Below are 26,294 nucleotides of genomic sequence, written 5' to 3'. Positions count from 1 at the left end.
ACATGTGACGTTATGTCCCTATATACCAACATTAATCATAATTTCGGATTAGAAGCTATTGATTCCTGCCTAAGGAAAGATAAGAATATGTCAAAAGAACAAAAAGAATTTCTGAAAGAATGTATTCGCTTTATATTAGAGCACAATTATTTTTCGTTTAATAGTAAATATTTTTTGCAAATTGAAGGAACGGCAATGGGCACGAGATTCGCACCGAGCTATGCAAACCTTTTTATGGGAGAATGGGAACAGAGTTTTTTGTCCAATGCGGGGCTCGGTGCGAATCTCGTGCTCTTCAAAAGATATATTGACGATATCCTTATAATCTGGAGGGAGACGAAGAGAGCCTACAGGAATTCTTAGGCTAATGAATAGTAATGATAGAGGACTCACATTCACACATCATATTTAGTAAAGAAGTAATAACATTCTTAGATTTAGATATAATAGTGGATAAAGATAGACTAGTCACTAAAACACATTTTAAATCTACTGATGCGAATAATTATATACATGCCACAAGTTGCCATCACTCTAAATGGAAAAGTAATATACCAATAGGTCAAAGTCTAAGAATTAGAAAAAATTGTACAGAGATTTCCGATTTTGAAGATCAAATAAAAGTTTTAGAAACTAAATTCAAAGAAAGGGGATATAAAGATGATAATGTGAAAAAAGCTGTAATAAGAGCAAGAAATACAAATAGGGATTCACTCCTTGAATATAAAAATAAAATTCCCAAATAAGAGAAGATTATAATGTACCGTTTGTGACGGAATACAGCGATAACTATTACGCCATACAAAAGATTTTAAAAAAGCATTGGCATATTGTCAAGAATGATCCGGTATTAGGAGATAAACTCCCACCATACCCAAAAGTGATATATAGGAAAACAAAAAATTTAAAATCCATATTAGCACCAAGCGAATTTAAAAGAAAGAAATTAGTGAAGAATGTAGATAGAGACCTGAGAGGTAAGGAATTACAAGGATTTTATCCATGTATAACTTGTAGGTCTTGCAAATATAGTACGAAGAAGAAGAATTTATAGTCCCCAACACGAACATAGATTTTGAAATTAAAGACACCATAAGGTGTAATAGTAAGGGGGTGATTTATGTTATCCAATGTTCATGCAATCTAATCTATATCGGAGAAACAACTAGAATGCTCAGAGATAGAATGCGAGAGCACCTCTGGAACATAGAGAAGGGGAAACTAGAAACTCATCTATACCAGCACTTTAGGGAAGTACATAAAAACAATTTACAAGATTTTAAATTCTGGGGGATTAATGTAAAGTTAAGGGGGATTGGAGAGGGGGGGATTATGAAACTAGACTATTAAGAAAAGAAGCAGAAATGATATATAATTTTAATGCGTTATATCCATATGGACTGAATTCCGAAATAGAGATTGCACCTTTTTTATAACCATTTTTATAACCAATTTTTATAACTAATTTCTTTTAGAAGAAATAAGATCCGTTTTGATTTTAATTTTTTGAAATTTTTTGGAATTTTTTGAAATTTTTCTGATAATTTTTTGATAATTTTTTGATAGTCCTTTTAAATAATTTATATATTGATATCCTAATTTTATAAATCAAATTATTTTATTAAATTATTGCTATGCCCTGTTATGCCCTATATTACCCATTGATCAGAATAAATACTATTATAATTAACATCCCTGTCATTTGATATATTATATTGAATTTAATTTTAGAAGATATTAAGTAAATATACTTTTCTAAGTTATTAATAAAAGAAATGATAAACTGAGGAAATTCTAAGATTCAACATTTTAGGAGACCCTTTTTACTATTGAATAATATTGATAGTAGCAATAGAATAAAATTTTACACACAGAAATAATCATGGAGGTTAAACAACACATGAGGTTGCCACTCGAAAAGAAACAGAGACACAATGAGAAAGGAAACAGTCAATCTTAATGACCCACCGGAAGTTACAGGTGTATTTAAGGCATAGGTGAGCAGAACACAGTATCTTGAAAAAGCCCCGTCTGTAAGGGGGTGAAACGCGTAGAAAATACTGTGGATCTATTTGGAGAAATTGGAAAACATAAGCCCGGACCTGCCTCCACTCTGCGTACTAAAGTACTAAGTGCAGAGAGTGAGTAAAGGGCATTGGAGAAGAGACGGACACTATCTATAATACTTGCGCAAGTATTCCACTCACCATAATAGGAGTTGACAAGCAGATCGGACCCGGTGACGTCAGGCGCTTTGCTAGCAGCGCGAGAACTCCCGGGGAAAGCACAAGCCGCAAACCGAAATCCCGGACTAATCCGCAGGTGAGAGCTCTGTACCTGGAGACAAGTGCTACACCAAGGCGGTAAGACCATAACTACATCAACTTTGCCAACGGAAGTTTTAAGTTATATATGTGCACATACATCAAAGTATCTATCCTTCATTATCGTAATATCTTCTGCTCTAAGCACCTTTGCCTGAGTTGTATCAAATAGAAACAAAATTGCAAAAGTTAATTAACTGTGGACAGAAAACCCCTTAAGGAAATAATTGACTGTGAAAAATCCCCTTTAAAGAAAGGACTGTTTGGAGAAATAAGACACCTACTACTGTGTGTGAATTAAGGGTAAAACCCTCTTTACAAAAAGAAATCTGTGTGTAGAAACACCCGATATATGTTTAAATTCTAAACTCTATCTGGAGACCGATTAACCTGAAAAAGACATTTTTAAGCAATTTGTTATACATCAATTTTTTATATACATCATTTTTATATTCATTTTATCATATCACCAAAGGGTCTATATATTAATTCATGAATTGTTGAAACCTGTTTTTTGGAATGAGTGTTTTTTGAATGAGTGTATTTTCTGAATGAGTTGTGATTGAATCGTATAGATTTTAAAGTGCTACTATATGTGGTTGTTTTTCTTTTTTAGCATCTGAATAAAATTGTTTATTATTATATATATTTATAGATTGCCTCAAGTGTATTCTTATAGTAGATCGTAGTGCAGTATTTAGTTTTTCCCATAGCTTTTAGCGCCATCTACAAACCGTATTGTAATCATTTGTTTGTTTTCACTGTCTGGGAAGGAGACAGTTACTCGTAGATTGGCCAGGTGGGCTAAGCCTTAGCGCTTCACACACTCTATTATCTTTTAATTAGTACTAATCAAGAAGTGTGCTTGCAGGGCATAAAACGTGCAAGACTTTTAAGGATCTGGTGCCCCATTTGACAGTTGTCAATGTCCTGTTAAATAAACCACAGCCTTTGGGGCCTTTTTATCAAAGGTCTTGCGGACCTGATCAGACAGTGCGGATCAGGTCCGCAAGACCTCGCTGAATGCGGAGAGCAATACGCTCTCTGCATTTAACATTGCACCAGCAGCTCACAAGAGCTGCTGGTGCAACGCCGCCCCCTGCTGACTCGCGGCCACCAGCAGGGAGGTGTCAATCGACCCGATCGTACTCGATCGGGTTGATTTCCGGCGATTCCTGTCCGCCTCATCAGAGCAGGCGGACAGGGTTATGGCCCTTCATCTGCATATCTCTCCAACTGACTGGTTCTTATTTGATTGTCAACTAATTGTTCAGAATGGTTTTGAATATGAAAATCTTATGTATGAAGCAACAAAGGATTATGTAACCAGTTAGTATCTTGTCTTGTGATATTTTTTTGTTGTTGTCATTCTTAGATTCAAATATGTTTTGATGTGTCCCCAGATGATTTCATTGTATTTTGTACATTGTTATACTCTGTTCTCTGCACTTATGCAAGTACGATCACAGGTCCCATGGATGTTTTAGGGGGTTAGATTTGCTCCTTGTATCCAAGTTTAAGCATCCACTTGAGTTATTTTTTTTGCCATTGAGCCACCATTTTAAAATACATGCGGCTCAAATTTACTACCAGCAATTATCTCCAGCAGTACATATTGCCACTGATATTATTTTGTTTGGGGGATATCATTATTTTCCCCCATCTGGAAAATATCCCAAGCTTATTGCATAAGGAATTGAGCTCCTAGTTGCCAGCTATCAAGATTTGCTTTAATCACTCTAGTGTACGGCAAGCAAAAGAAAGAACCAGCTTCATAAAAACAAACAAATATCTAAGACATTTCTTGTTGATCCAAATGATTTATTCATGTTCAGTAGAACTGAATGTTAACTTGAATGCATTTATGCATTTGACTAAATTAACTATTTCCTAATCTGGTTCTACAAACTAATCTATGCCAAATTTTAAGTTTGTCTATTAACCAGAACTGTGCAGGCAATGATCAAGATAGGTGTGTGCTCTTAAACACTTCTACGCAGAATATTAAAGGGACATGAAACACCATTTTTTTATTTTGCGATTCAGATAAACCATACAATTTTGAAAACTTTCTAATTTACTACTTTTATAAAATTTTCTTCATTATCTTGGTATCTCTTTTTGAAAAGCAGGGCCGTAAGCTCAGGAGTGTGCACATGTCTAGAGCTCTATATAGCAGCAATTTTACAAGAATGTTATCCATTGGCAAGAGCACTAGGTGGCAGCACTATTTCCTGCCACATAGTACTCCAGACACCTACCTATGTATCTCTTCAACAAAGAATACCATAGGAAGTAAGCAAATTTGATAATAGAAGTAATTTGGATTTTTTTTTTAAAAAAATTGTATGCTTTGTCTGAATCACAAAACAACATTTTTGGGTTTCATATTCCTTTTAATTCACAGTTATATACTGGTTATTTATATTATCTTCTTCTTACTATTACAGACGTTACTAACCAATCAGCATCATGCAGTGTTGTCTAGGGTTTGGAGATCTGACTTGCTTCTCACTCTCATCTTCTTGGCCAGGGCAAATGCTCTAGCTCAGGACACAACATGTCAAGCAAAGCCTTGGATCCTCACATGACCAGGCCACAACCCTGCCCTTCCTGTCATGGTCCTCGCCATAAAATGGTGGCCCACTGCCCATAAGTTTTATAACCTCCCTATTTCAGAAGGCCTCTGGGAAATATTTAGCTATGTTATTATCTCTTTTTATAATGAGACAACAGATTTGGAAGCACCACACTGGTTCAATACCAGGAAAGACAAACTAGGACAAAATTATTAAAGGATCCTGCTGCAAAGAGGATCTAAGTAGTGATTATAGACAGGAAGTAGTACCGTAGAAAGCCAAATTATAGACAGGAAGTAGTACCGTAGAAAGCCAAATTATAGACAGGAAGTAGTACCGTAGAAAGACAAAAAGTTGTTACATAGTGCAGATCATAAACCACCAAGGAGGAATATGTGGAATATAACAGTACAAATTCACAAAGGTCCAGGCAGTCTGAGCAATCGCAGTGAATCAGCTCACGGATCTCCCCAGAACAGGTCCCGCAATCACCATGTTAAAATAAATGAATATATAGTAGCATACTAGTGACAAATTATGTTGTAAGAGTGCTAGTGGAGGGTAGGCCGGGTATCTTTTTTCTAAATACTGAACTGCTTGTTGCTGGTGGTAACTATTTGCAATGGTCTAGTATGTGCTGTTGATTTCAATTTAGGGGGATCATTAAAGGAATAGTCTAGTCAACTTGGATGATTCAGATAGAGCAGGCAATTTTAAGCAACTTTATAATTTACTCCTATTATCAATTTTGCTTTGTTCTCTTGGTATCATTATTTGAATGTAAGCTTAGGAGCCAGCCCATTTTTGGCTCAGCACCTGGGTAGCACTTTCTGATTGGTGTCTAAATGTAGCCACCAATCAGAAAGACCTACCTGATTCTGAACAAAAAATGGGCCAGCTTCTAAGCTTACATTCAAATAAAGATACCAAGAGAACAAAGAAAAATTGATAATAGAATTCAATTAGAAAGTTGCTTAAAATTGCATGCTCTATCTGAATCATGAGAGTTTAATTTTGATTAGACTATAGCTTTAATAACATTAGATTCCAATCACAATATGATTTACATTTGTTACTAGAGGTATACATTTGTTACTAGAGATATACTTACTTGAATAACATTCAAACCCTTGACAATTTTCTACATATGATCTATGACTCATGATGAATATTTATGGAACAGTGTTATAGGTCATATTCATGTAAAGCCCAGTAAAGATGAAGCACTTTGTTATTGATTAACTGTTAGAAATTTGTCTGTTATTTATTTTTGTTGTTTTTCATTTATTCCTTGTGTGGATCTTGTGATTAAGTGTGGGAAACATTTTTCTCATTAACGGCATTGGCTGTCCTGCTATTCAGGCTGTATTTGAAAGTAAACTTAACCTTTCCTTGGAACTGAAATAGCCTTATGGATCTCTCCCTTTGGGACTTTAATTCCTCATCCTCCTACAGAGCCTCAGTACAGTCTTATGAATCAATGCTTTTTCACACACGCTTGTACTCCAGCTTTGATACTAATAATATGTTATTCTCATGTTGTGTTTTACATATTGTATACTTGAAAATACAATAAATAATAATTAACAAAAAATAAATAAATAAAAATATTTGTTCAAAACACTAGAACACCTAAACACGTTCTCAATACAATAAATAGAGGTCCAATAACTAGATATGTGCAATTCGTTTTGGATCGATTCGGAATTTCGGAAAATTCGGCAAATTCAGAGATTCGGATCGAATTAAAATACTGCCGAATTTACCGAATAAATCCAAATTAGTTCGTATTTATTCGGTAAATTCGGATGGCCATGGATTACACTAGTATTGTACAGTATATTAGGTTATATCACTCTGCTATGGGTTACACCTAATATACAGTACATAATACTAGTCTAATCCCACCTAACACTTACCGAAATTCCGAATTTCCGAACTGAACCGAATCGAACCGAATCCAGCCGAATTTCTTCGAATCTGAATGAATCCGAAACGAATCCGAAACAAATCGATTCAAAATTTTCCGAATTCGAATCGATCCAAACCGAAATTCGAAAAATTCCGAATCGATCCGAACCAAACCAAATTTTTTCGCCATGCACATATCTACCAATGACACATTTTTTATTTTATTGTTTTGAACAAATAAAATATTTTTTTGCAATAAACTTCACAAGGTTAGAAGGTATATTTCTCTGAAGTGGTATGGTTTGAGAGAGGATTTAATACTTTGAATACAGAGATTGAGGGAGAGAGTTCCCCAGGACAGGTATAGAGGCAGTGAAGTCCTGAAGACGGTAGTGTGAGGTGATGATAAGATTTCAGTATTGCAGTTATTTCCTGTAGCTGTAATTCTATCACAAACTTTTCAAATCAGTGACTTAGCAAATGTACTTTCTTCCCCTGCAGTGTATGTGCACCACATCAGACTTTATTTAAATCATTTGTATGATAAAAAGTTCTTATTTCTTATAGCTGAGCAGTGGGAGCTGCAGGAGAAAAATAGTCGTACTTTAGTTTCCTGTTTCATCTTTATTACATTTGTGACTGAACACCTATAAATGTCACTGCTCTATATAATTTAGATGAAGAGGCCAATATTTTAACCAACATTTCAAGTTGTCATAAAGAAAAAACTTATAATGTTCATCTTCATTGCATATTATGCTGCTGTTCTTGATACAGAAAAAAATGAAGTCTGTTGTAGCAAACATTTTGAATTTTAGTCATAAAATACAGATTTGTTTAAACTGTAATTTATTTAAAATAAATGTGATTTTTTTTTTTTTATTAGATATTGCATTTTTGTTTCAAAGGTTACCCACCCTCAAAAGGTGAACTAAAGTAGATTTGCAATTACTTCTAATTACTCTCACATTAAAAGAAAAAACATGGCAATTAGTCATAACTGCCCTGTTATTAGCTCCTGCACATTTGGATTGATAGGACTTTGTAATAGGTTTTTTTCTTTTGTTATAAAAATCCCTTTGCCGAGGCTAGTTTTCTCATTAGACAAGCTGTATCAGTGCTAATGGGTGCCGGAGCTTTTGAATCATTTGTTTTCTGCATTAAAAGGGAAGTTGTATGCAAAAAATATATTATTCATATAAAAAAAAACAGCAACTTGACTTGCTGTTACTTTCTTACCTGATAAAAAATATGTGAAGTAAAAGGTGTTAAAAACAGATCAATATGGAAGTGCCGGTTCATACTTCATACAAATGCTCATTGGCTGAAAGGTACAAATCTCAGTGTGCCAGCAAATGAGCCTTACAGGGATGTACCTATTTGTCAATGAGAATTGGTAGGAAGTACCTGTCAGCCAATGAGCATTAGTAGAAAGTGCATATATGATGGTGATGCATTAAAGGGAAGGTAAATTTAAATTGAAGTGAAAATTATGGTAAATCCAAGTATTTAACAAACGCCCATGGCACAGCGCTCTTTTTTAATGAAGTGGCGTTTCCACCTCTTAACCTATAGCCGTGCGTGTCAGCTGAAATCCTAGCATTGATAAAGGAGAGCTGTGCCACGGGGCAGCCGTAGGCGCTGATTTTAGCGATATACTTCAGCACAGAAAGAGTGAGTTTAGCACCCAATTTTTAGTAATTGATGACGGAAACTTGAGTTTATTATTAGTGATGGTAAATCCTAGCGTTTGTTAAATGCTTGGATTTACCATCACTTTAACTTCAATTTAAATTTAAAGTGATGGTAAATCCTAGTGTTTCAAAAACACTAGGATTTACCATCACTAAAAATAAAGACCACCTTCAGTCATCAGTTTTTTTTAAAAACAAATGATAAAGTTGTTTTATTTCGCCCCGGTTTACTGCTTAGCTAAACTGCTCAGACGGCCCATGGCACTTCTTATTTTTTCAATGAGGTGACGTTTCCACCTCTTAACCAATAGCCATGCAGGCCATTATGCCATTGGCATTATGCTGTAGGCCCACACGGCTATTGGCTAAGAGGTGGAAACTTCACCTCATTGAAAAAAAAAGCAGTGCTGTGAGCTGCGAAGAGCCGCTAGGCTTAGCAATGAAGCTGAAGCAAAATAAAGCCACCTTTTCATCCAACTGATGAATGAAGGAAGCCTTTATTTTTAAATAACTTTACTGCACATGTTAAAATACTGAAAAGCATTTCATTTTAAATTCCTGCAAAATGTCAGGGGTGGTTGTGAGATTTGTAACGTTGTAGTCTAGATGGCTGTAATGTGCTGCCAATTAATAGTTATCATCATAGTGTATTTAGAAAGCAGTAGTGGTCCTATTTCATTTCATTCAAGAACAGTTGGCTCAAAAGATGCAAATGTAAGAAAGAGAGTCAGAGTAAACTGTGTAAACTAGTAGTAAGGACACAAGAAAGAGGCACGTATCTGTTTGTGTTGCTTGGGAGACTTTAAGTTCTCCCTATATTCTCATTGCTAAAAATGTATGTTTCCTCAGCACAACTGCAATGCTCTAGTGCATTTCACAATAAAAACAACATGATTCCTTTTTTCCCTGATGAAAATAATATGTGAGCAATCAATCAGATTTTAAAATGAAAAAAATAGAAGAAACCCCCTTTCTCTTATCCCCCATCTCCTCCCTCCCGCCTACCCCACCCTCCCTCTCACCAACTACTCCTCTTCCCATGGACTTTTTTGCTTCTCCTTACAAGATACAGGGTTCCCTTTGGGGACCCCAAAGAATTAACCATATCGCCCCCTATTACAGTAGCTACAGTAAATGCCCAGGGACTTAATTCCCCTACTAAAAGAAGTATCTTATTTAACTACCTACTAGTGTACAGACTGCAACTAATATTCCTTCAGAAGACGCACTGGGAAAGGGGCTCTAGGCAGCACTGGAGTGCAGTCTATTACCCAGTCTGCGAATGAGCCTCATACTCAGCAAAGAAACGGGGTGTGGCCATACTGGTTCATAGAGATATATGTTGCGCTATTGACCATGTGGAGCGGGACCCAGAGGGTAGATATATCATTGTCATCTGTACTCTAAATGGCATCCTATGTACTTTAGCATCTATATATGCACCTAACATGAAACAAATACCCTTCCTATGAGTCTTCTTGAGACGGTTGGATGAGCTTAAAAGAGGACATCTTCTGATGGGGGAAGACTTAAATTTAGTGTGGGACCCTGCATTAGATAAGAAAGTGATGGGCGCGCACCAAATTGATCGTAATGTGACCACCCATTCTAACGCATTTTGTAAAATTATGTATCAGTACGGACTATATAACATTTGGAGATGCTTAGCCCTGACTGAAAGGGACTAGACACACACCACTCTAAACCACATAATTCAAATGCACATATAGATTATTTCCTGTGTGACTCCGCATATCAAGGTTTGTCCTTGGTCAGACCACTAACTTCTCCCTTCTGCAATCCCCTCAAAGCAGGCCTTCGTGGAAGCTGACGGATTACTGTCTGTCAGAGGTTGAGGTACCCCACCTGGTAGAGACTATACAATATTTCCTGAGAAATAATGACACGGGAGACACAAGTCTGGAGATCTTGTGGGCTGTCCTTAAAGCCTACTTAAGAGGTCATTTTCTAAAAAAAATGCCCAACTGAGATCGAAAACAAAGATCTCGCTAACCAAATTATATGCAGAACTCAGACAATTGGAACTGGCAAATAAGAAAAATCCTAACTCTGCCTCGCTCGCCAGGTGGGGTCCCTCAGAGATGAAATAAATAAGCGTGAACTCTCGTAAATGCAAGCCAACCTATGTCGACTCAGGCAGCTCTATTATTGTAAGGGAAATAAGGCAGATAGACTACTAGCACGTAAACTTAGAGATCGTGTGGTGCAGAGTAGAATCTCAGCAATTAAGATGGTGGTGGGGCTGGTGCGCTCCCCAGAGCCAGAGGAAAGGCATTCGCTAAGTACTATACCTCACTAATCTGGGGGAGGGTACACATAGATCTGGACCTAATAAGGAAATGATACATCAGTTCCTGAAAACTTTGCACCTTCCAACTCTAAATGAAGACTCTGTTGCAGACTTGAGTAACGCCCTTACACTTGAGGAAGTTAACTCAGCCATTCTCACTCTGAATCTGCATAAGGTGCCTGGCCCAGATGGCTTCACAGGGCTGTTCTACCAAACCTTCTTGCAGTTACTGTCGCCCCTACTGCTCTGTCTATATAATGGGGTAGCGGAGTAGGGTACATTCCTTCAAGAATTCCTAGAGGCCAATATCTTGACCATTCCCAAAGAAGGGAAGGACCCCATGTTATGTGGGAGCTACCGACCTATGTCACTCATTAATGTGGATGTGAAAATGTATGCGAAGGTTCTAGCGACTAGATTGGGACGTCACTTACCATCTATAGTCCATCTTGTTCAAGTCGGGTTTGTTAAGGGAAGGCAGGGTACTGATAACACCCGCAGGTTACTTAACATCTTCCTGGAAATGGCTGACATGGGACTGCCCCTTCTCGCGCTGTCATTAGATGCTGAATAGGCGTTTGACAGGGTGGGATGGGAGTAGATATAGAGCAATCGCAGCCTTATAATTTTCGCCGATGGTGGTGATTAAGGACTTGGTTTCTATTCCCCCAGAATCCAGGTACATAATGGAACTAGGCAGAGATGCCCCTTATCCCCACTACTTTTTGCTCTAGTGATAGAGCCACTGGCAGAAGTGAATTGGCAAGACAAGATGATCCAGGGTCTCCAAATCCACGACACATTACAAAAATTTGACCTTAATTAATTAACTTAATAGACTCATTTAGCAAGATCTCAAACTATAAAATTAATGTGACAAAAACAGAGGCCTACCTATTGAACATAGACCAGATGAACAAAGAAGTCTTTGGAAACTATATTCCTTTAAATGGTCGATTAGGGGGATTCGGTACTTGGGGGTGTTCCTGTCCCATAAGAAGGAAATCGTCATCCAAGATAATTATGATGCTCTCTCCAAAGATAAAGATGTAGATAAGATGCTGAAATCTAGAAAGTATGATGAGATTTCCTGGATGGGTAGGATTGCAGCCCTGAAGATGATGATCCTCCCTAAATTGACAAACATCTTTAGGTGTATCCCGATCCCAGTCCCAACACGGAGACTGTGGAAATTTCAGGCACTATTTAACGCCTATGTTTGGAACACTAAGAGACCTAGGGTTTCAGTGACTATATTACAGGCACCTGTTGAAAGGGGAGGACTGGGTCTCCCGAGTGTGCGTTTATATTATGAGGCGGCAATGATCTCTCATGCTTCGGCATGGGGAGGGGACCTTCCACCTACGAGATGGAGGGAATTAGAACAGACATCCTTACTGGCTCCCCCCACATCTGGCTATAAATATTACTGTTTCAAATCAACTGATTAAGGGATGTCAATTGGCCTGGTACAAGCTACGACATAATCCATTGATTGCCCCCCACCCCTCGCCAATACACCCCATCATCGCTTTACTCCAAAGTCTGCCTAATGTGCGGATGCACAGATGGAGATGGGTAGAATTTTCCTGTTTGAATGACTTCTATCTGAACAATCCCCTGCTTACCTATCAGGAAATGGTGAATGGGGTTGATCTCTCCCCTCAGATGCAATTTGAGTTCTTAAGACTACGGTCCCTCATGAAAGCGTGGTGCTTCTTGACAGATAAGATCCGGAGCCCCAACATTTGGGAGATTAGGTGGCAGGCTGGACTCCAATTATATAAGCCTCTCACAACACATTATAAAAGTCTTTTAGGAGAGCCTGTCCTTGTAAAGACGAGACACATGGTTGCATGGGAGATCGAACTGAGACTGATGTACACAACCCAAGAATGGACTAAGGCCATCACAATCACCAAATCAGCACTACATTGTGTGACGATGTACAAGCTTTACTTTAAAATTATTACTAGGTGGCATCTAGTTCCGACACTGTTCCCTGACTGTTCGCCCAAGTCTTGGAGAGACTGTGGGTAGGTGGGCACCCCACTCCACATTGCTCGTGCACCAAGCTTCAGTCACTCTGGACCAAACTCCGTAGTGTGTGCTCTACATTAGGATTACCAGAGGTCAATTCCACAAGCTTGGCTCTTCTGCATCTGGGCATTAAAAAAACTTCCCAAATATAAACTATCTCTACTCCTTTACCTCCTAACTTCGATAAAAATGCTAATAGCCAAGAATTGGAAAAATACATGGCCCCCCCCCCCCCCAAGTGGCAGGGAGTAGTTGAATATCTGAATTACACAAAATCCATGGAAGACTATGTCTTTAGAGTTAGAAAACAATCGACAGAGTTCAGTCAAATCTGGGAACCCTGGTAGACATATCTAATGAGATGAAAAGAATAAGTTGCGATAGATCTGGGATGAGGAACTCGGACAATTCCGCTGGAAACTATAGGATAATTCTAGATAGGACACTCTGATGTTAGTGAAACGGGGTGCCCCCAATTTAGCTTTGAGGAGTGAGATCCCCCCTGCTCCCTACTTTCCTTCTCCCCTCCCCCCTCCCCCTCCTTTTAACATTTTCTACTCCTTCTTTCTCTCCCTTTCTCCCCCTTTATACACTGACGAGTCTAAGAACTAGTAAAGCAAAGTGAGAGAATGGGTCTATAGTTAATTGTTTATTATTGTATCTAAACTATACTGATATGCTAGTGTATCTAGGTATGGCAACATTCGCCACATACCTAAGCCTACTGAATATTCACTTAAACCATATAGGTATGTTGCGAGATCTCTATTATACAAGATGTCGAGTAGAATGCTACAGAATAACATGTCTTCTATATGTAGAATTCCAAACTGTTAAGAAGGTCATGTTCTCTATTCAAAGAATGTACAGGCATATATTTCTGTGATGTCTTTTGATGATTGTCTGTTTCATTGTTACTGCAATATTTACCTACAACAAAATTATTTTTGGGAGAAAAAAAAAAATAGAAGAATAACAGCAGCATTTCACATGGGGTAGAGTAATGATCATCTATTTGTCTCATCTATCTATCTATCTATCTATCTATCTGTCTGTCTGTCTGTCTGTCTGTCTGTCTGTCTGTCTGTCTGTCTGTCTGTCTGTCTATCTATCTATCTATCTATCTATCTATCTATCTAGTGTTTTAGGTGCAGTAGTAGAATTTTTTTTTAAATACAGTGAGTAAATAAATAATGAATTTATATTTTTCTCTGCAAAGTTTACTATTTTAAAGGAGATTCATTTTGAGTTAAATGTTCCATCATGTGTTTGATTTTTGTGTTTGTTTTTTAACTTGTTCCTATTACCTAAATTATCAAATATCTATTTACTTAACAGAAAGAAGATATCCCCACTCCCCAAGAAACAACCATGCATAACACAGAATTTGATATGATTTATAAGATTGAAGATGTTCCACCATGGTATCTTTGCATTTTTCTTGGATTACAGGTAAGTTGCCATTGCATGAATCTATAGATTTTCTAATGTTACTTTCGGATTATGTTTGAATCTAAATCTTTTGTCCACATACGCCTAGATTACGAGTTTTTGTCGGTAAGGCTGTGCGGGGCAAACAAGCCTTTTTTTCTTACCGCTCACTTAAGCCAACGCTGGTATTACAAGTTTTCTTCAAGCCGGCGTTAGCCTCAGAAAAGTGAGCGTTGAGCAAAATTTAGCTCCACATCTCACTGTAATACCAGCGTTGCTTACGGTAGTGTTAAGCTGGCTAAACGTGCTCGTGCACGATTTCCCCATAGGAAACAATGGGGCTGAGCTGGCTGAAAAATAACCTAACACCTGCAAAAAAGCAGCGTTCAGCTCCTAACGCAGCCCCATTGTTTCATATGGGGAAATTAATTTTATGTCTGCACCTAACACCCTAACATGAACCCCGAGTCTAAACACCCCTAACCTTACACTTATTAACCCCTAATCTCCCGCCCCCACTATCACTAACACCTACATTATATTATTAACCCTTAATCTGCTGCTCCGGACAATGCCTCCACCTACATTATACTTATGAACCCCTAATCTACTGCCCCCAACATCGCCGACACCTACATTATAGTTATTAATCCCTAATCTGCCCCCCCAATGTCGCCACAACTATATAAAATTTATTAACCCCTAATCTGCCGCCGCCAACATCGTCGCCACTATAATAAATTTATTACCCCTAAACCTAAGTCTAACCCTAACACCCCTCTAACTTAAATATAATTTAAATACATCTAAATAAATTTACTACAATTAAACAAATTATTCCTATTTAAAACTAAATACTTAACTATAAAATAAACCCTAAGATAGCTACAATATAACTAATAGTTACATTGTAGCTAGCTTAGGATTTATATTTATTTTACAGGCAATTTTGTATTTATTTTAACTAGGTACAATAGTTATTAAATAGTTATTAACTATTTAATAACTTCCTAGTTAAAATAAATACAAATTTACCTGTAAAATAAACCATAACCTAAGTTACAATTACACCTAACACTACACTACAATTAAAATAATTACCTAAACTACATACAATTAATTACAATTAAATTAAATAAACTAAATTGCGGATTTTTTTTTTACAGAAAATAAAAAAAGAATTACAAGAATTTTAAACTAATTACACCTAATCTAATCCCCCTAATAACCCACCCCCCAAAATAATAGAATTCATTACCCTATACTAAATTACAAATAGCCCTTAAAATTGCCTTTTGCGGGGCATTGCCCCAAAGTAATCAGCTCTTTCACCTGTAAAAAAATACAATAACCCCCAACATTAAAACCCACCACCAACACACCTAACCATACTTTAAAACCCACCCAATCCCCCCTTAAAAAAACCTAACACTACCCCCTTGAAGATCACCCTACCTTGAGACGTCTTCACCCAACCGGGCACAAGTGGTCCTCCAGAGGGTCCGAAGTCTTCATCCTATCCGGCCAGAAGAGGACCTCCAGACTGGCATAAGTCTTCATCTAGGTGGCATCTTCTTTCTTCATCCTTCCGGAGCGGTGCGGGTCCATCTTCAAGACATCCGACGTGGAGCATCCTCTTCGGCCGACGACTGAATGACTGGTCCTTTAAGTGACGTCATCCAAGATGGCGTCTCTTGAATTCCGATTGGCTGATAGAATCCTATCAGCCAATCGGATTTAAGGTAGGAAAATCCTATTGGCTGATGCAATCAGCCAGTAGGATTGACCTCAAATTCTTTTGGCTGATTGGAACAGCCAATAGAATGCGAGCTCAATCCTATTGGCTGATTGGATCAGCCAATCAGATTGAACTTAAATCCTATTGGCTGATTGAATCAGCCAATAGGATTTTTCCTACCTTAATTCCGATTGGCTGATAGGATTCTATCAGCCAATCGGAATTCAAGGGACGCCATTTTGGATGACATCACTTAAAGGACCAGTCATTCAGTCATCGGCCGTCGGATGAAGAGGATGCTCCGCGTCGGATATCTTGAAGATGGACCCGCTCCGCTCCGGAATGATGAAGATAGAAGATGCCGCCTGGATGAAGACTTCTGCTAGTCTGGATGTCCTCTTCTGGCTGGATAGGATGAAGACTTCGGACCCTCTGGAGGACCACTTGTGCCCGGCTGGGTGAAGACGTCTCAAGGTAGGATGATCTTCAAGGGGGTAGTGTTAGGTTTTTTAAGGGGGATTGGGTGGGTTTTAGAGTAGGGATGGGTGTGTGGGTGGTGGGTTTTAATGTTGGGGGGTATTGTATTTTTTTTTACAGGTGAAAGAGCTGATTACTTTGGGGAAATGCCCCGCAAAAGGCCCTTTTAAGGGCTATTTGTAATTTAGTATAGGGTAGGGAAATTTATTATTTTGGGGGGCTTTTTTATTTTATTAGGGGGATTAGATTAGGTGTAATTAGTTTAAAATTCTTGTAATTCTTATTTTATTTTCTGTAATTTAATGTTTTTTTATTTCGTAATTTAGTTTATTTAATTTAATTGTAATTAATTGTAGATAGTTTAGGTAATTAGTTTAATTATAGTGTAGTGTTAGGTGTAATTGTAACTTATGTTAGGGTTTATTTTACAGCTACTTTTGTACTTATTTTGGCTAGGTAGTTATTAAATAGTTAATAACTATTTAATAACTATTCTACCTAGTTAAAAAAAAATGCAAAGTTGCCTGTAAAATAAAAATAAACCCTAAGATGGCTTCAATGTAATTATTATTTATATTGTAGCTAACTTAGGGTTTATTTTATAGGTAAGTATTTAGTTTTAAATAGGATTAATTTATTTAATAGTAGTAATTTAATTTTGTTTTATTTTAATTATATTTAAGTTAGGGGGGTTAGGGTTAGATTTAGGGGTTAATAAATTTAATATAGTAGCAACGACGTTGGGGGCGGCAGATTAGGGGTTAATAAATGTATGTAGGTGTTGGCGATGTTAGAGACGGTAGATTAGGGGTTAATAAAATTGAATTAGTGTTTGCGAGCCAGGTGTGCGGCGGTTTAGGGGTTAATACATTTATTAAAGTGGCGGCGATGTCCGGTTGGCAGATTAGTGGTTAAATAATTTTATTATAGTGTTTGCGATGTTGGGGGGGGCTCGGTTTAGGAGTTAATAGGTAGTTTATGGGTGTTAGTGTACTTTGTAGCACTTTAGTTAGGAGCTTTATGTTACGGCGTTAGCCCATAAAACTCTTAACTACTGACTTTTATATGCGGTAGGAGTCTGGACAGAAGAGGGTCTACCGCTCACTTTTTCAGGCGATCGTAATACCGGCGTTAGGCAAATCCCATTAAAAAGATAGGATACGCAATTGACGTAAGGGGATTTGTGGTAAGCTAAAATCGCGGAAAAAAGGTAAACGGTAGACCCTCTCCTGCCTGACTCGTAATACCAGCAGGCATTAAAAAGCAGCATTGGGACCCCTCAACGTTGCTTTTTAAGGCTAACGCAAGACTCGTAATCTAGCCGATAATAAATATAGCGATATGATAATGATATTTATGTTCATTCGTTACTTTGTTTTACAGTAGGCAATATAATCTCTGCCAAGGATGTTCTAACTATGATAGTATGATAAAAGGTACTTACTTTTCCCACCCTAACATGGGTAAGAAATATGAGATCAGGATTTATTTTACCTCTAATAAAGAGTATGCTATATATTTTACAAAGTGTCCATGGAGGATTATCTATGTTGGCAAAACCATTAGGAAGTTACATTTTAACAATCATAAATTCAGGATTAGTGAAATAACAAAACTGGGTGCCCTAGCAGCATATCACTTTATCCAGGTAGGGCGCAATGTAAGCCAATTAATAATTCAGTTTATTGACCAAGTGAAAGGAAGATTTCTGGATCTTTAAATTTGATACACTGTCCCTAAATTACATGAATAAAGAAATAGTCTGGTGTCTTTTTATTGATTTAATGTTGTTAAAGTTATATAAACAGAAAAAGAAAAACAATTTATTATCTGTCACTTAAGCTAATTGCTTCCTTTGTAAATGCATCCATTGTAAATTGGGGTTATATTTATATATATATATATATATATATATATATATATATATATATATATATATATATATATATATATATATATATATATATATATATATATATATATATATATATATATATATAGTTGTATGCAAAAGTTTAGGCACCCCTGACAATTTCCATGATTTTCATTTATAAATAATTGGGTGTTTGGATCAGCAATTTCATTTTGATCTATCAAATAACCGAAGGACACAGCAATATTTCAGTAGTGAAATGAGGTTTATTGGATTAACAGAAAATGTGCAATATGCATCCAAATGAAATTAGACAGGTGCACACATTTGGGCACCCCAACAGAAATATTGCATCAATATTTAGTAGAGCCTCCTTTAGCAGAAATAACAGCCTCTAGACGCTTCCTATAGCCTGTAATGAGTGTCTGGATTCTGGACGAAGGTATTTTGGACCATTCCTCCTTGCAAAACATCTCCAGTTCAGTTAGGTTTGATGGTTGCCGAGCATGGACAGCCCGCTTCAAATCACCCCATAGATTTTCAATGATATTCAGGTCTGCTGACTGGGATGGCCATTCCAGAACATTGTACTTGTTCCTCTGCATAAATGCCAGAGTAGATTTTGAGTAGTGTTTTGGGTTGTTGTCTTGTTGAAATATCCAGCCCTGGCATAACTTCAACTTTGTGACTGATTCCTCAACATTATTCTCAAGTATCTGCTGATATTGAGTGGAATCTATGCGAGCCTCAACTTTAACAAGATTCCCAGTACTGGCACTGGCCACACAGCCCCACAGCATGATGGAACATCCACCAAATTTTACTGTGGGTAGCAAGTGTTTATCTTGGAATGCTGTGTTCTTTTGCCACCATGCATAATGCCCCTTGTTATGACCAAATAACTCAATCTTTGTTTCATCAGTCCACAGCAGCTTCTTCCAAAATTAAGCTGGCTTGTCCAAATGTGCGTTTGCATACCTCAAGCGACTCTGTTTATGGTGTGTGTGCAGAAAAGGCTTCTTCCGCATCACTCTCCCACACAGCTTCTCCTTGTGCAAAGTGTGCTGAATTGTTGAACGATGCACAGTGACACCATCTTCAGCAAGATGATGTTGTAGGTCTTTGGAGGTGGTCTGTGGGCTGTTTCTGACCGTTCTCACTATACTTTGTCTTTGCCTCTCCGATATTTTACTTGGCCGGCCACTTCTGGCCTTAACAAGAACTGTGCTTGTGGTCTTCCATTTCCTCACTATGTTCCTCACAGTGGACGCTGACAGCTTAAATCTCTGAGATAGCTTTTTGCAGCCTTCCCCTAAACCATAATGTTGAACAATGTTTGTTTTCAGGTCATTTGAGAGTTGTTTTGAGGCCCCCATGTTGCCACTCTTCAGAGGAGAGTCAAAGAGAACAACTTGCAATTGGCCACCTTATTATATATCTTTTCTCATGATTGGATGCACCTGTCTATGAAGTTCAAGGCTTAATGGGCTCACCAAACCAATTGTGTTCCAATTAATCAGTGCTAGGTAGTGATGTTGCAAACTTAAAATTTTCCGTTCTCGAACGGCGGACTCAAACTTCCGCAACTGTTCGCGAACAGGCGAACTGGGTGAACTGCCATTGACTTCAATAGGCAGGCTAATTTTAAAACCCACAGGGACTCTTTCTGGCCACAATAGTGATGGAAGAGTTGTTTCAAGGGGACTAACACCTGGACTGTGGCATGCCGGAGGGGGATCCATGGCAAAACTACCACGGAAAGTTACATAGTTGATGCAGAGTCTGGTTTTAATCCACAAAGGGCCTAAATCACATAACATTCCTAAATTGTTTGGAACAACGTGCTTTAAAACATCAGGTATGATGTTGTATCGATCAGGTAGTGTAAGGGTTACGCCCGCTTCACAGTGACAGACCAAACTCCCCGTTTAACGCACCGCAAACAACCGCAAACAGTCCATTTGCACAACCACGAGATTGATAGATTTGATAGATAGATACATAGATTACATAGATCAATAGATGCAATATACATTTGATAGATACCAATTACATAGATCAAAAGATGCAATATACATTTGATAGATACGAATTACATAGATCAAAAGATGCAATTTACATTTGATAGATACGAATTACATAGATCAAAAAGTGCAATATACATTTGATAGATATGAATTACATGGATCAAAAGATGCAATATACATTTGATAGATACAAATTACATAGATCAAAAGATGCAATATACATTTGATAGATATGAATTACATAGATCAATAGATGCAATATACATTTGATAGATACGAATTCCATAGATCAATACATGCAATATACATTTGATAGATACGAATTGCATAGATCAATAGATGCAATATACATTTGATAGATACGAATTCCATAGATCAATAGATGCAATATACATTTGATAGATATGAATTGCATAGATCAATAGATGCAATATACATATGATAGATACGAATTGCATAGGTCAATAGATGCAATATACATTTGATAGATACGATTGATAGTTAGATAGATTTGATAGATAAATAGCTAATTTGAAAGATATATAATTTCCCAGACAGAGAATTACAAAGACGTGCCCATGATAAGGTTACTTCCTTTTGCACAATCAAGTATACCAGTTGCAGAGGTTCTGACCCTGCATTCTGGCTGCACCTCTCCCTGCAAGAGAGATCTGTTACAGAGTCTGTGGGCCTCTATGCAAAGAGCTGGCCTGCCTGAAAGGAGCAGCAAGGCAGATCAAAAGATGCAATATACATTTGATAGGTACGAAAAACATAGATCAAAAGATGCAATATACATTTGATAGATACGAATTACAGAGATCAATAGATGCAATATATATTTGATTGATACGATTGATAGTTATATAATTTCCCTGACAGAGTATAACAATAAAACATGCGGGCTGAGACCCATGGTAAGGTTACTTCCTTTTGCACAATTGAGTACAGGTTGGTGTCCGGGATTGCCTTTTTGTGCTGTCTGATTCTTTCAGTTATACCAGTTGCAGAGGTTCTGACCCTGCATTCTGTTACAGAGTCTGTGGGCCTGCATGCAAAGAGCTGGCCTGCCTGAAAGGAGCAGCAAGGCAGAGGGATCGATTCCTGCCTATAAGAAACCAGAGGGCACGTTACCTGTTGGAAGTGTGCAGTGAGGCAGAGGGATCTATTCCTGCCTAGAAGCAGACAGGCAGAGGGGTCACTACCTGCCTGGGAGCTCACTGAGACCAGCCCAGCTGGGGGAGATACAGCCGCTGGCTTGAACCTGGTCTCAGCCACGATAGCCCTGGTCCCACTATTTGGAGGCATAGGGAGCTATTCCTGCCAAGAAGCAGCCTGGCAGGGGGATTTATTCCTGCCTAGAAGCAGACATGCAGAGGGGACGATACCTGCCAAGAAAGAGCTGCAGGGCAGAGAGGACGCTACCTGACTGGGAGTCCACTGAGACCAGCCCAGCTGGGGGAGATACACCCGCTGGCTTGACCCCCGTCTCAGCAACTATATCTCTGGTCCCACTATCCGGTGGCCACCCCTGGGTTTGGACAGAGGAATGGAGACCCCCTAGTGGAATACCGCTACATGCGGGAGATGGAAAAAGATGTTTGGACACCCAGTACAGGTCGTTCTCCTTCAGCCTTTTTATACTAGGGTTCCCGACCCTCAACAGGCACAACAGCATGAAATACCACATATGCCATCCTTTTGCACAATAGAGTACAGGTATGGTATCGATTTTAGGAACCCGGAGATAATTTTTAGGAACTGGGAGATGGGAAAAGATGCTTGGACACCGCGTACAGGTCGTTCTCCTTCAGCCTTTTTATACTTGTGTCCCTGACCCTCAACAGGCACTACAGCATGAAATACCACATATGCCATCCTTTTGCACAATAGAGTACAGGTATGGCATCGATTTTAGGAACCCGGAGATAATTTTTAGGAACTGGGAGATGGGAAAAGATGCTTGGACACCGCGTACAGGTCGTTCTCCTTCAGCCTTTTTATACTTGTGTCCCTGACCCTCAACAGGCACTACAGCATGAAATACCACATATGCCATCCTTTTGCACAATAGAGTACAGGTATGGCATCGATTTTAGGAACCCGGAGATAATTTTTAGGAACCGGGAGATGGAAAAAGATGCTTGGACACCCAGTACAGGTCGTTCTCCTTCAGCCTTTTTATACTTGGGTCCCCGACCCTCAACAGGCACAACAGCATAAAATACCACATATGCCATCCTTTTGCACAATCGAGTACAGGTATGGCATCGATTTTAGGAACCCGGAGATAATTTTTAGGAACTGGGAGATGGATGCTTGGACACCCAGTACAGGTCGTTCTCCTTCAGCCTTTTTATATGAGGGTCCCCGACCCTCAACAGAAACAACAGCATGAAACACCACATATGCCATCCTTTTGCACAATAGAGTACAGGTATGGCATCGATTTTAGAAACCCGGAGATAATTTTTAGGAACCGGGAGATGGAAAAAGATGCTTGGACACCCAGTACAGGTCGTTCTCCTTCAGCCTTTTTATACTTGGGTCCCCGACCCTCAACAGGCACAACAGCATGAAATACCACATATGCCATCCTTTTGCACAATAGAGTACAGGTATGGCATCGATTTTAGGAACCCGGAGATAATTTTTAGGAACCGGGAGATGGAAAAAGATGCTTGGTCGGTCCTCCTACTTCAAATTTGGGGCACTGCGCGTGCAATGTATTGTGCCACCAGATATGAGTGGTGTGTTAAGTAGTACTATTCTTAACAGTTTAATCACTGTTATGTGCCTTTTTTTTGGTTTGGGTTTTGTAGCCACAGAGGCCAAAAAATTAGGCATGTAAAACTGCCTGAAAAATTAGGTATTGTTGCAGCCGCCAGAAAAATTGATGTTTGTTTAAACAGTTAGAAAGTGCCCTAAAACATTGTGGCTTGAACCCTAGTTGTTGGTGGGTAAGTCACGCAAGTCATCCGCCATTCGAAGATAAAATACAGCAGCGTGTGTACCATTTGTAGCCCAAGGCAGCTCATCTCATCAGGCCTTTTTTACTCTAATGTATCGCACAATGTCAGTCCCTTCGGGATCCATCCCTCATTCATTTTAATAAAGGTGAGATAATCAAGACTTTTTTTTACCTAGGCGACTTCTCTTCTCAGTGACAATACCTCCTGCTGCACTGAAGGTCCTTTCTGACAGGACACTTGAAGCGGGGCAGGCCAGAAGTTCGATTGCAAATTGGGATAACTCAGGCCACAGGTCAAGCCTGCACACCCAGTAGTCAAGGGGTCCATCGCTCCTCAGAGTGTCGAGATCCGCAGTTAATGCTAGGTAGTCTGCTACCTGTCGGTTGAGTCTTTCTCTGAGGCTGGATCCCGAAGGGCTGTGACAATGCATAGGAGTTAAAAAGGTCCGCATGTCCTCCATCAACAACACATTTGGAAAGCGTCCTGTCCTTGCCGGCGTGGTCGTGGGAGGAGGAGGATCACTTTCATCTCTTCCCCTGTTAGATTCCCGTTGTGCTGTTACATCACCCTTATACGCTGTGTAAAGCATACTTTTTAATTTATTTTTGAACTGCTCCATCCTTTACGACTTGCGTGAATTCGGTAACATTTCAGAAACTTTATGCTTATACCGGGGGTCTAGTAGTGTGGACACCCAGTACAGGTCATTCTCCTTCAGCTTTTTTATACGAGGGTCCCTCAACAGGCACGACAGCATGAAAGACCCCATTTGCACAAGGTTGGATGCCAAGCTAATCATGTCCCATTCCTCGTCCTCACTGATATCACTGAAGGTATCTTCTTCCCCCCAGTAACGTACAACACCACGGGTACCAGATAGGTGACAACAACGAGCACCCTGGGATGCCTGTTGTGCTTGGTCTTCCTCCTCCTCCTCCTCAAAGCCACATTCCTCCTCTGACTCCTCTTCCTCACAATCCTCTTCCTGCGTTGCCGCTGGTCCAGCAAGCAATGCTGATAAGGCTGTTTCTGGTGGTGATGGAGACCACAACTCTTCCTCTTCCTATTCACGTTCATCTACGGCCTGATCAAGCACTCTTCGCAGGGCACGCTCCAGGAAGAAAACAAATGGTATGATGTCGCTGATGGTGCCTTCGGTGCGACTGACTAGGTTTGTCACCTCCTCAAAAGGACGCATAAGCCTACAGGCATTGCGCATGAGCATTCAGTAACGTGGCAAAAAAATCCCCAGCTCCTCAGAGGCTGTCCTAGCACTCCGGTCAAACAAATACTTGTTAACAGCTTTTTCTTGTTGTAGCAGGCGATTGAACGTTAGGAGTGTTGAATTCCACCGTGTCGGGCTGTCGCAAATCAAGCGCCTCAATGGCAGGTTGTTTCGCCTCTGGATATCGGACAAGTGCGCAATGGCCATGTAGGAATGCCTGAAATGGCCACACACCTTTCTGGCCTGCTTCAGGATGTCCTGTAAGCCTGGGTACTTATGCACAAAGCGCTCTACAATCAGATTACACACATGTGCCATGCACAGCACATGTGTCAACTTGCCCAATTTCAATGCCGCCACCAAATTACTTCCATTGTCAGAAACAACTTTGCCAATCTCCAGTTGGTGCGGAGTCAGCCACTGATCCACCTGTGCGTTCAGGGCGGACAGGAGTGCTGGTGCGGTGTGACTCTCGGCTTTCAGGCAAGTCAACCCCAAGACGGCGTGACACTGGGATGTTGAATAGTACCTGGGGAGCTGGGGGGGTGCCGTTGATGTGGAGCAAGATGCAGAAGAGGACTCAGCTGAGGAAGAGGTTATGGAAGAGGATGGAGTAGGAGGAGTAGAGGAGGTAGCAGCAGGTCTGCCTGCAAGTTGTGGTGGTGTCACCAAGTCCTCTGCAGAGCCACGTATTCCATGCTTGTCAGCCATCAGCAGGTTTACCCAAAGCGCAGTGTAGGTGATATACCTGCCCTGACCATGCTTTGCAGACCAGCTATCAGTGGTCAGATGGACCCTTGCCCCAACGCTGTGTGCCAGACATGCCATTACTTCCTTTCGCACAATCGAGTACAGGTTGGGGATTGCCTTTTGTGAAAAGAAATTTCATCCGGGTACCTTCCACTGCGGTGTCCCAATAGATACAAATTTTTTGAACGCCTCAGACTCCACCAGCTTGTATGGTAAAAGCTGGTGGGCTAAGAGTTCAGACAAGCCAGCTGTCAGACGCCGGGCAAGGGGGTGACTTTGGGAAATTGACTTCTTACACTCAAACATGTCCTTGACAGACACCTGACTGTGGGAAGATGACCAGGAACTGCTACGTAAGAGAGACTGAGCGGCGGATGGTTGAGAGGTGGCAAGGAGGACAGCAGTGGTTGACGTGGCTGAAGATACTGGACCAGGAGGAGGATGGTGGATTTGAGTTTGTGTGCTGCTTCTACTCATGTGTTCATTCCATCGGCGTTTGTGATGTGAGACCATGTGCCTTCGCAAAGCAGTTGTACCTAGGTGGGTGTTGGACTTCCCACGACTCTTTTGGCACAGGTTGCAAATGGCATCGCTGTTGTCAGAGGCAGACACACAAAAAAAATGCCACACTGCTGAGCTCTGCGATGACGGCATTCTGGTGGTGGCAACAGCATGAGTTGATTGGCGTGCTGTCTGGCTGACCCCAGGTGCCGATGCATGCTGTCTGACTGTGAGCTCCTTGCGATGACCTCCCCCTGCTTCCAACTTGACTCCTCCTCCTCTCTGTCTCCCCATCTGAACTTTCCCCCTCTTCTTCTTCTTCTCTTCTAGCGGGCAGCCACGTGACATCCACGTTAACGCATCATCATCAACCGCTTCACTTGTATCTGACAAATCAACAAAGGAAGTAGCAGCGGGTAAAACATCACCATCATCATCACA

The 26,294-nt window shown here is 39.7% G+C and overlaps 1 protein-coding gene across 1 annotated transcript in view; it reads left to right on the top strand.

Moving 5' to 3' along the window:
* Window positions 1-26,294, top strand: part of SLC23A1 (solute carrier family 23 member 1) — a 604,245-nt gene that overhangs the window by 194,902 nt on the left and 383,049 nt on the right. The window contains exon 3 of the mRNA XM_053718546.1: window positions 14,198-14,311. Within this exon, the coding sequence (XP_053574521.1) occupies window positions 14,198-14,311 (114 nt within the window). The remainder of the gene's footprint in view (window positions 1-14,197; window positions 14,312-26,294) is intronic.

This window comes from Bombina bombina, chromosome 6 (genome assembly GCF_027579735.1).
Source record: "Bombina bombina isolate aBomBom1 chromosome 6, aBomBom1.pri, whole genome shotgun sequence".
NCBI lineage: Eukaryota > Metazoa > Chordata > Amphibia > Anura > Bombinatoridae > Bombina > Bombina bombina.
The sequence above is the reverse complement of the archived record's forward strand: the minus strand, read 5'-3'. Positions and strand labels throughout refer to the sequence as shown.